Consider the following 12,500-nt stretch of genomic DNA (forward strand, 5'->3'; position numbering starts at 1 on the left):
CTATGAAATGTTTTCATTGTGGAAAGGAAGGGCATCTTATTCGTGCTTGCCCTGAGAAAAAGGAAAGCAGGCCCACAGTAGGCACCCCGGCCGCAAGTACAAATGAACAGTCAGAAACGGAGCCTGGAGGAGTAGGCCTAAGAGAAGCGTCGGAGAATGAGGTTTCAGCGGCAGGGCCGTCTGGCAAACAAAATGAACAAAAAGAACCAGAACAAAACGACACAAAAGGTAAGGAAGTTTTGGGTATGGGGTGTAGCACAGTGTCTGATGAGATTTCTACTAATCAGAGTGTAAACACGCAAGTTTTGGAAAGTGAAGAAGCGTGTGGGAATAAGTTGCTAGAAATTCCCACGGTAAATGAAGCGACTGCTGTTGTGGTAGCAGAGGCCGTATTGGAGGGATTGGACGATGAGGAAGGAATGGACACAAATGTGAAGTTTAAATTCCCTATGGTGAAAAGAAAAATAGATACTCTTAGTCGCACTAGAGCAGCTAAGAAAGTAGCAGTCTCTGCCCAAGCTGACTTAATTGAATCTGAGTACGATTCTACTGACTCTTGCTCAACGTCACAACAGCATGTATTTAGGGCTTTCTATACCTTAGATGCCATTAAAGATTTTCTAAAACGCACCAAAAATACTAAACGAGTACGAGTGGAGAATTATTTTCCAGATACCATGGGCTTTGTTGACTCAGTGCAACATTTTAGGAATAATCCAGGAAATGAGGGGTTTACTGATCAAGAGATTGCTCGTCTAAAAAAGTTTCTGACAAAACTTAAACAAGGGATTAATGATGAGAGTAATAGCGCTAATTAATTTGATTTTCTTTATCATATGGTGCTTTGTTCTTGTTGAGTTTGTGTTGTGCTTTCTATTACAAATGAGTGTTTTTAACATAGCAACCTTAAATATAAATGGTGCTAGAGATGTAAACAAGAGAGCTCAACTGTTTGAGCTTATAAAGCAAAAACACATAGATGTAATGTTTGTGCAGGAAACCCATACCGATGATAGAAATGTTGTTGATTGGTGTAGAGAGTGGAATGGAAAAATCTTTTTTAGTCATAAATCTGCTTTAAGTGGGGGTGTGGCTTTACTCATCTCTACAAGTTGGATTCCACTAGATTTCTCAGTTGACAACATTATAGATGGAAGACTTTTGAAAGTAAGAGCTATTTTTGAACATTGTGCTTTTGTTTTTTTATGTGTGTATGCTCCCTCATCTGGGATGGAAAGAATGCTTTTCTTAAATAAATTATGTGAAGTATTAAGTGATTGTAGTAAAGATGATTATTTAGTTATGGCCGGTGATTTCAATTGTACAGAACTAAGTACAGATAGAAATCATCCAGAACCACATCTTGCATCACGAAAGAGACTTGTGGAATTAATAAAAAAACATGAACTTGCTGATACTTGGAGAAATTTTAATAATTTAAGGCAATATACATGGGCACATGCAAGAGACAATTTGATTTCTTTAGCCCGTCTTGATAGATTTTATTGTTTTAAGCATCAGCTTAACATTTTTAGGAATTGTAAGATCAGTCCTGTTTCTTTTTCCGACCATTGTCTGGTACAGTGTGGTGTAGGCATGAGGCTAATTAAGCCCAGGAGTGCTTATTGGCACCTTAACACCACTTTGTTGAGTGATGCTAATTTTAGAACAACTTTTTTGTTTTTTTGGAATGATTTTAGAAACTGTAAGACTTTTTTTCCATCTCTTCAGCAATGGTGGGATTATGGGAAGGTGCAGATAAAACAGTTTTGTCAGCAATATACTTTCAGTGTCACAAAAGACATAACCCGATCTATGACAAATCTTGAGATAGAGATAGTAGAACTCCAAAATTTGATGGAAACCACAGGAGATCAAAACCATAATGAGGCACTCAAAGTTAAAAAAGGTGCATTGGCTGACTTGTTAGGCTTGAAGGCACAGGGTGCCCTAGTGAGATCAAGATTTCAGAGTTTGACTGAGATGGACGCTCCATCCCGTTTCTTTTTTAGTCAGGAGCGAAAGAATGGTCAGCGACGTTGCATACATGCTCTGCGTTCACAATCTGGGAATTTGCTAAAAGAGCCTGCTGAGATTCGGAGACGAGCAGTCAGTTTTTATGCTGACTTGTTTTCCTCTGAATACAGTGAGCAGCCAGAAATTGAAGAGGAGTTCTTTGATGGGCTTCCTAAAATTTCGAACAGCAGTGCAAAAGAATTAGAACGACCACTGTCTTTAGAGGAGCTCAGTGCTTCTCTTAAGACCATGGAGAGTGGGAAATCACCTGGCATTGATGGGCTTCCAGTAGAGTTTTTTAGGACATTCTGGGCAGTGATTGGAGATGATCTGCTAGATGTTTTAAATGACAGCCTGACTAAAGCTGAGTTACCATTGAGTTGTAGGAGGGCAGTCCTTACTCTACTACCCAAAAAAGGTGATCTCCACGAGATAAAAAATTGGAGACCTGTGGCACTTTTGTGTACTGATTTGAAGATCTTTTCTAAAGCACTGGCTATTAGATTAAGAAACGTAATGGAGCAAGTGGTCCATAGAGATCAAACGTACTGTATTCCTGGCAGATCAATCTTTGATAACATTGCTTTAATTCGAGATATTTTGGACGTCTCAGGATTATTTGGCATGGATACAGGACTGATTTCTCTTGATCAAGAGAAAGCATTTGATCGGGTTGAGCACAAATACTTATGGAAAACTTTAACAGCTTTTGGTTTCAGCCCAGGCTTTGTTGACAAGATTAAGGTTTTGTATTGTGGTGCTGAAAGTATCCTTAAATTTAACGGTGGTTTATGTTCTCCTTTTAAAGCTCAGAGGGGAATAAGACAAGGTTGTTCACTCTCTGGTATGTTGTATTCTCTTGCAATTGAGCCCCTACTGCATAAATTGAGGATGGTCATTTCTGGTTTTTCTCTTTGTGGTTCAAAATATCTGTTATCTGCTTATGCTGATGATCTGGTGGTCTTTGTAAAGAATCAAGAAGATGTAAATGTTTTAGCCAATACAGTTTCAAATTTTGGGAAGTTGTCATCAGCAAAGGTTAATTGGGACAAAAGCGAAGCACTGTTGGGTGGAAAATGGGAAGGCAGGACACTAAAGCTACCCCAAGGACTAAAATCAGGCAGGAATGGATTTAGGTACTTGGGTGTTTTTTTGGGTGACAGTCAAACAGAACAGAAAAATTGGGAAGGGGTCCTAGAAAAAGTGAAAGGACGTCTCAAAAGATGGTCTTGGTTATTACCTCACATGTCCTATAGGGGGCGTGTTTTAATATGTAATAATTTGGTGGCATCCTCACTTTGGCATCGTTTAATGGTGTTGAATCCTCCCCAGAAGTTATTGTCTGATATTCAAACTGAAATGGTGAATTTCTTTTGGGATAAGCTGCATTGGATTCCCCAAAGTGTGTTGTTTTTACCTAAAGATGAGGGAGGCCAAGGACTTGTTCATCTGATCAGTCGAGTTGCTGCTTTCCGCCTTCAGTTTCTTCAAAGACTGCTTGTAGGCCCAACAGACTTATTGTGGAGACCTTTGGCCTATAGTATATTGCAAAGATTGGGAGGTTTACAGTTGGATATCTCCCTTTTCTTAATGGACCCCAAGAGACTACCTTTCAAGAATCTACCATCATTCTATTGTGGACTTTTTAAAGTGCTATGTTTCTTTAAAATACAGAGATGTGAATTTTCAATATCTGCACCCTTACTGTTGAAAGAGCCATTGACAAGGGGGGCTAAGCTGGATCTATCAAGGGAGTCAGCTCTGCCATTGGACCACATTTTGGAAAGCCATGGACTTAAAACTTTGGGGAACCTAGTATCTCTAGCAGGCCCTGAACTTGATGTTGTTGAACCTGTAGCTACCGCTTTACATATGAAATCAACACGAGTTGTGGCGCAGTTGTTAAACAAATGGAAAGGAGTCTTAACAAAGAAGGAGTGTGACATGTTGCAACTTTTCTGTGCTGACAGTTCTGAAATGAATGATGGGTTTCTGTTTCCAAAATTGAATGTCATGCCACAGTTTGATGGGTGTGATGGACCTTTGTTGAATGTATCTTGTTTTGAAAAAATGTATCTGGATGAAACTGATGGTAAAGATTTTTACAAAGTCTGTGTTAAGGTGTTGAACAAATTAAAACTTAATGCAAGGACTGACACACCATGGCGTGCCAAGTTTTCGCTAGATGAGAATGTTAAACCAAATTGGAGAACTTTTTATAAACCACCGTTAACTAAGAAATATGGGGATTTACAGTGGAAGGTCTTACACGGTATTGTGCCAGTTAATTCTTTTGTTTCAGTGATAAATTCTACAGTTGATGACAAATGTCCGAGTTGTTCTGAAAGAGAGACAGTTTTTCACTGTTTTATGGAGTGTCATAGGCTTGTCTCCTTGTTCCAAGTGTTGGAGTGTATTTTTACATGTTTTGGTTTGGTTTTTACTCCACATGTTTTTATCTTGGGAGTTAAGTACACTCAAAAGCGCAAGTCTTGCTCTCAGTTACTAAATTTCATACTGGGGAAAGCAAAGATGGCAATATGGGTTAGTAGAAGAAGTATAATTGAAGATGCATCTGATCATGATCCAGTGTGTGTGTTTAAAAGGCTGGTGAAGTCGAGGATTTTGATAGATTTTAAATACTATGCTGAAATGAAAGACTTGGATATTTTTGAGGAGGTATGGTGTTACAGGGAAGCTTTGTGCTCTGTTAAGAGTGGTGAACTGGTTTATGGAGAACATGTGGTTTAATTAAGTCCTTATTTATTTATTTATTTACTTATTTATTTATTTTATTTTATTATTTTGTGTCCTTTTGTGGTTTTTTTATTTGTAGTTTGTTATGATTGACAAAAAGAAGCTTGACTCTTAAAGAGAATGATCTTTCTGTAACACAATGTGAAAGCCTAGTTCATTAAAGTTGTATTTAAAATTCAAATTCTCTCTCTGTCTCTCTCTCTCTGTCTCTCTCTCTGTCTCTCTGTCTCTGTCTCTCTCTCTGTCTCTCTCTCTCTCTCTGTCTCTCTCTCTCTCTCTCTGTCTCTCTCTCTCTCTCTCTCTCAATTCAATTCAATTCAATTGAGCTTTATTGGCATGACAAAAAGATACAATTTGTATTGCCAAAGCATACATATACGTAGTAGAGTGTAAAGACATAAAACAAAACATCATGCATTACTGCAACGGCAGTGTGTGTGTGTGTGTGTGTGTGTGTGTGTGTGTGTGTGTGTGTGTGTGTGTGTGTGTGTGTATTTGTGTGCTTCACTGATGAAGTGACTCCCTTTGTTTATGGCAAGCATCTATATATCTTGTTGCGACTCTTGCGCTCTTTTGTTCCTCGCCTAATAGTATTCTTAGACTTAGATCCTTAAAGTTTTGAAGGTCTGGATGCATTTCTCTGAATTTAGGAAAGAATTGATCTCGTATGTCTTTCCATTGGCAGCATTCAGCCAAGAAGTGAAGCTCTGTTTCTATGGCACCTTGGTTGCAGTTGGTGCACAGCCTGTCTTCTCTGGGCAGCCAGGTTTGCCTGTGTCTGCCCTTCTCAATAGCTAGACTGTGATTGCTTAGTCTGTACCTGGTCAAGGTTTTTCTCTGTCTGGTATCAGTGACTGTGGATAGGTAGTCTGCCACAGTGTACTCTCTGTTTAGGGCCAAATAACATTGAAGTTTATTTTGTCTTTTTGTTGTTTCAGTCCAATATGATAAGTAATTTTGTTTTTCTGCATTTATAATTTGGTTAGGCCAAATTGTTTGAGAAAGGGTGGCAAGGTCCTGAGGTCTCTCTCTCTCTCTCTAATTTGGGCGTGCGTTCTCACAGTGAGCCTCTCCCAGGGACACATGCACTATTAAAGCCTCTGTATTGTGTGCGCTGCAACAAGGGAGTTTCACACTGTTGAATGCGTCTCACCTCCTCGGCATTCATTACAGATGCAACCCTTCACTGGGCAGCTTGTTCCAACAGTTTTGCTATCCAAATAACATGGTGGACAGACCTGACCCCAAGTCTGCACCGCACCCAGTTGGGCATTTTTCTAAATGGAGACTGTTCGCTGGCACTGTGGCAGCGTCCTGGCACACAAGAGGCAGGCTGCGGAGTAACGGTGCCCTCCTGCTGTCTGGGCATGTGGGGTGCCAACAGCAGGAGATGCGGCTGGAGAGGATCAATGGGCAGATACGCTTCCCTGACTGGAATATGAAGTCCAGTGGAAGGCACTGCCGCAGGTTGACCGAAGGGGCCAGTCAGTGGAGGCTGGCTTAACAGTGGATGAAGAAGGCTATAAATGCCTACACACGGACAGACACACATACACACACACACACACACACAGACACACACACACACACACAGGCGCACACACACACAGGCGCACACACACACACACACACACAGACACACACACACAAAGCTATTCAACTCAAAAGCACCAAAATGAGGCTAGAACAGACATGGGTTATAGACTGGTGGTCAAGCCACCGGATCTCATGTTTGAGCCCGGAGTACAGGAGAGAAGTAGGAAAGAACAGAGATGGACAGAGAGAGAGACTAATCATGGAGTGCCTGCTGCTATTCTGACATTGGTCTGTCAGCCCTCAGCCTCCAACAAAACATAAATTATTCAACTCAGTCAATATGAGATCCAGCCCATCTGGGACTGAGGAAACTCTCTTGCTCCCTCTCGCTGAATAAACACACGCACACACAAACACACGCACGCACGCACGCACGCACGCACGCGCGCATGCACACACACACACACCCACGCACGCACGCACGCATGCACACACACACACACACACACACGCATGCACTCACGCACGCACGCATGCACACACACACACACACACCCACCCCCACACACGCACACATGCACTCACACATGCACTCACACACACGCACGCACGCACACACACACACACACACACGCACACACGCACAGACACACACACATACACACACACTCACAAACGTGCCTCACATACCTAACAACCTTGCTGTCCTCAGAGGATACAGAATCAACAAATCATACAAAGAACTGTGTGTCACAAACACAGTCTCACACACACACACACACACACACACACACACACACACACACACACACATCCAATGACCAGCTTACAGCTTCAGATCACCATGGTGACAGCCTGCAGTGAGTGCTGTGAGCATTAACGAGTTTGTGGTTTTCGTCGAGAGATGAAAATGAATCGTCACTTCATTAACAAGCCCACACCTTCAAACTCACAACATCTTCTGAGAGGCCTGTGTTACAAATAACCCCCACTGAGGAAATTCTACATATGGGGAAAAAGACAAGCTGTCCACAATAAGGGGCTGGTTAATTTACACCCTAAGTGTTTTTTCCACTGAGGAACTAAAAGCCATTCTAAGCTACATGTTTACACTTCACCCAAAGGAACTGAGAACTTATTGTTTGTCGCTAAGCTCCGCCCCCCATTGTTACCGTGTGAAAACTCGGACAAACAAACCAGACTTGATTAGAAATCCATTGTGGACAATGGCAAGTCCCTGTGTTTGCTCAAAGCTGATACATCTGTGATGTGTAAAGCACCAAATCCATTTTCTACGATAAAAATGCACCTGCTCTGGATTTGGTAGGCTACTGAAAGGTCTTTGTATCTAACCGAGCATAGAGTTTTGTAATAAAACATCACAAGATTTATGAAATGCTACAATAGATCATGTAACGGTTTCAATCTTTCAAGGTTGCAAGTTTTGTAATTGGTTTATTGGTTTATTGGTTTATTTGATAGGGACAATGCATATTAATGAACATTGTGTAATAAACACCATGTAAATATGCCAGAATTAGTAAGAAGAACTACTTTTCATCTGCAGTCCCTAGGCAGGTGACATAATATTTATAGCAAGCTCCTAATCTTCAACAGCATTAGAATAGGTAGACACACATGTATGGTGGACAAACCATGAGCATTCATATTTAATGCATGTTTAAACAGGGCTAAACCGCATAATATGCATTTGTTTTCCTGGTGAGAAAGGTTGTAGATATGTGTGTGTTTGTGTGCTGTGTGGTGTGTTTTTGTATGATGTGATGTGTGTGTCTGTGTGCGTGTGTGTGTGTGTGTGTGTGTGTCTGTGTGTGTGTGTGTGTGTGTGAGTGTGTGTCTGTGTCTCTCTGTGTGTGTGTGTGTGTCTGTGTGTGTGTGTGTGTGTGTGAGTGTGTGTCTCTGTGTCTCTCTCTGTGTGTGTGTGTGTGTCTGTGTGTGTGTGTGTGTGTGTGAGTGTGTGTCTCTGTGTCCTCTCTGTGTGTGTGTGTGTGTGTGTGTGTCTGTGTGTGTGTGTGTGTGTGTGTGTGTGTGTGTGTGTGTGTGTCTCTGTGTCCTCTCTGTGTGTGTGTGTGTGTGTGTGTGTGTGTCTGTGTGTGTGTGTGTGTCTGTGTGTGTGTGTGTGTGTGTGTGTGTGTGTGTGTGTGTGTGTCTCTGTGTCCTCTCTGTGTGTGTGTGTGTGTGTGTGTGTGTCTGTGTGTGTGTGTGTGTGTGTGTGTGTGTGTGTGTGTGTGTGTGTGTGTGTGTGTCTGTGTGTGTGTGTGTGTGTGTGTGCATAAGTGCTGTGCTCACCTGTAATGAGAGCATGCAGTGCAGGCAGAGGGCCAGCAGGCCCAGGGCCAGGAGCAGAGAGGCCCCGTTGCGTGCGTCCCACGCCGTCTCCACCAGCGGGATGCTGCCCACCTGCCAGTCATAGCACAGCACCATAGGGGCCAAGAGCAGCCACGCGTTGAAGGCCAGCAGGTAACAGTAGGTCAGAAACCTGAGGAACACACACCCGTTAAGATTCATTAGTGTACACATACACACACACACACACACACACACACACACACATCACACTTTGATGGAGCTACTGAAAACATAACAAAATGTATCTAACAATTTTCTACACAAATGAGCATTGCTGTGTTTAATTCACTTTTCTTCACTTGTGCTCAAGTGAGATACGGAGTTCTTTAACAGGATCTCTTCTCAGTGTTACTCAGTTAATGCACCCTGTGCTACCGTAAGTGGATTACAATGTGTTAATTGAGCTGGCATCTGGCACACTAAGAGAAGCAACCATGACAACGCCTGAAAACAAGTCAACGTGCCAGTCAGAGTGCGAATGGCAGTGTGAGTGTGTGTGTGTGTGTGTGTGTGTGTGTGTGTGTGCGTGCGCGTGTACGAGTTTGAGAGACAGAGCAAGTGAGAGTGTGAGTTTGTTTGTTTGTGTGTGTGTGTGAGTCGTCCCCTCGCTGCTGCAGACCAGATGAGCAAAACAAGCAGAATGACTTCATGCAAATAAAGTCAACAGACTCGCTGAGGATAACAACCTGCCAAGAGATAATCCTGAAGGACATTTCATTATACCCAACATACTCTCTATTGCCAGCGCCAGTACACACACACACACACACACACACACACACACACACACACACACACACACACACACACACACACACACACACAAAGATACACACACATACAGAGAGACATACAGTACACACAAATAAACATGAATACACATAAACACATTCACAGCTGTCTCTGATTTCTCATTTGGTCATGTGTAACCTGTACCTCATCATTCTGTGCAGATGACTGGGAGCACCTTACTTAACTAAGACAGGGAGAGAGTCTTACGCTGTGTTTACCTAGGGGCCAGGTGACAACGGGGAGAGACTCAGGCAGGCAGGTGACACACTGATTCAGTCCCAAATGGAACACTGATGGAGGGGGAGGAGGGGATCGGGGAGCGATATCGATCGGCACAGAGGGAGCCACATTGAAATGTGATTTTGAGCGTAACAGCATAAATATAACAGGCAGCTATTTGATTGAACCAATACAAGTACCGCTTTGAAGGGCAATGCCATCAATATTGAGAGAATCCATGTAATATGAATCTTTATCTTATAGCTTATCCTTATCTTATACCCAGATTTACAACATTAGATTCCTGTTTCATATACAGCACTATTTGCAGACACACCTAGACATTTGAACCCACACACACACACACACACACACACACACACACACACACACACACACAGACCTCCATCTCCATCCAAGAAGTTTGATTGCTTGATTGTTCCATTCAATAAGGTCGTTTTTAAGCAAAACTGTCTCCACATCCCGATAGCCTTTTTTCTCCCCTAAAATAGGCACCCTGCTCTGTGTACCCAATCAGAGAGAATGCAAGAAGGCAGCCAGCCAAGACAGCCAGCTCCTGCCTGCCAATTACTCTGCATGGACACAGCACACGGAGAGGAGACGGGGGGGCGGACGCCTCCCCTACAGAGGCCGAGTCTGGCGGACGCAATAAACTGCTAACACGGCTAGCAGAAGCCTTCAGCACAGTGACAACCACACGTCAACCCCCAGCGACACTGCACACAGCTAGTAATTAGCATGACAGCGGAGCGACACTTGACAGGTCCTGCTGAACTGCATCGCCGGCTCCATAGGCTTGGGCTGTACGGTGGAGTGGAGTCTATGAGACTACAGTGAGTAGGCAGTGAGTAGCCAGCGCTCAATGCATAAAAAAAGTGTGTGTGTGTGTCGTTTCAAAAGTGCTGCGCTGGGACAGTGTCAGGCTGCGGACGTCCTCGTGCCCGAGTGGCCGGCTGTGGTGGGTTGGAGGAGCTACTCAGTGTGCAACGCGGCACACACACACACACACACACACACACACACACTCACACACACACACACACACACACACACACACACACACACACACACACACACACACACACACACACACACACACACACACACACACACACACACACACACACACACACAACACACACACACACACACACACACACACACACACACACACACACACACACACACACAACACACACACACACACACACACGCACTGCCTTGACTGGATGAGATCGGACTAGACTGCAAATTCAATTGTGGGCATACGCATCACGGAAGGGAGAGAATGAAGAGTGAGTGGAGAGAGAGGGGGAAGGAGGGAGGAAAAGAAGGAGGGAAGGGAGGGAGGGAGGGAGATGTGGAGTGAGGAAGCGAGTGAGAGAGAGAGAGAGAGAGAGAGAGAGAGAGAGAGAGAGAGAGAGAGAGAGAGGGGATGATAGAGAGAATGTAAAATGAATGCAAAATGATGAAATGCTGATGATCTGTGCTTTGAGATGAGCTCCTCTGCTACGGGAGTGTCAAGAGCATGGTGTCAAATCATCCTGCCTCGGAGCCCTGGAGTCTCAGTCACAGCGACACACACCTGAATATGCATGCACGCTCACACACACACACACACACACTCACACAGACACATGCACACACACACACACACACAGACACATGCACGCTCACACACACACTCACACAGACACATGCACGCTCACACACACACTCACACAGACACATGCACGCTCACACACACACACTCACACAGACACATGCACGCTCACACACAGACACAGACACATGCATGCTCACACACACACACACACAGACACATGCACGCTCACACACACACACTCATTCACACAGACACATGCACGCTCACACACACCCACACAAATGTACACACACATAAATGTGTAGTGCTGGGCGGCATACCGGTTCACACCGTATACCGGTGTATATTTTCGTTATCATATGAATTTTTAATATACCGCCATACCGGTGTATTTGATTACACAATGTTTGGAACGCTGCGCCGCGCGACTTTTTTTTCACACGCACGCATGGTGCCACTGCGAGGCATAGTGAGGGTAAACACAAAACACCTTAAGTTTTTCCCCTGAGGTATGACCCTTAAGGCTTACTTTCTCCTTAGGTAAGGGGTTTATTTAAGGGTGTTGCACAGAATACCTTATATTGTTTCTTTAGTTAAGGAAAAACGTTAAGGGATACTGCATTGAAAGGGATTTACCGTCATAAAAATTCTATTGAGATTGTTCAACAGCTGTAACTAGCTGGCTAGTAGGTGATGTCATTAGTTAGCAACCTACCGAACACAGTGAAGTTTAATGATCTTATCATTCATCTCACCTTAAGAATATTCGCTGAAATTATCCAGGTAGCAAGTAAAGCATGTTATAGACATGCATTGAGTAATACTAGATGGCAGAAATTATCCTGACTGTCATCAGTGCACCAAAACTAACTTTTTTGTAAATGTTTTGCCTAGCGAACTGAACCGAAGCTCATGGCAGGCTAACAAGACATCCACATCAAGTTAAGTTAGCCTACCACTAACGTCATGTAAACCACACAATAACAATAAGGCATGTTTCTGATAGGCCTATTTGACAGAGTAAGCATATTAGCAGAGAGGTTTTATTTTAAATTGTATAATTTTCAAAAAAGTATAATTATTGCAAGTTGCACTACTTTTTGTATTGGTTTAATAGGCTACAAGATATGAAATTTGCACAGTAAAAGTTCTGTATTTTGACAGCAATTGTCATTGCATTCGT

At 43.2% G+C, this 12,500-nt stretch overlaps 1 protein-coding gene across 2 annotated transcripts in view; it reads right to left on the reverse strand.

Annotated features, from left to right (window-relative positions):
* Positions 1 to 12,500, reverse strand: part of tmtc1 (transmembrane O-mannosyltransferase targeting cadherins 1) — an 89,941-nt gene that overhangs the window by 27,342 nt on the left and 50,099 nt on the right. For both annotated transcript variants that reach the window (XM_076296316.1, XM_076296315.1), the window contains exon 7: positions 8,620 to 8,809. In XM_076296316.1, coding sequence (XP_076152431.1) covers positions 8,620 to 8,809 — 190 coding nt within the window. The remainder of the gene's footprint in view (positions 1 to 8,619; positions 8,810 to 12,500) is intronic.

This window comes from Alosa pseudoharengus, unplaced genomic scaffold (genome assembly GCF_046254945.1).
Source record: "Alosa pseudoharengus isolate Yale_2024_CS ecotype anadromous, Long Island Sound unplaced genomic scaffold, YU_APseudo_1.1 YU_APseudo_1.1_scf_20, whole genome shotgun sequence".
NCBI lineage: Eukaryota > Metazoa > Chordata > Actinopteri > Clupeiformes > Clupeidae > Alosa > Alosa pseudoharengus.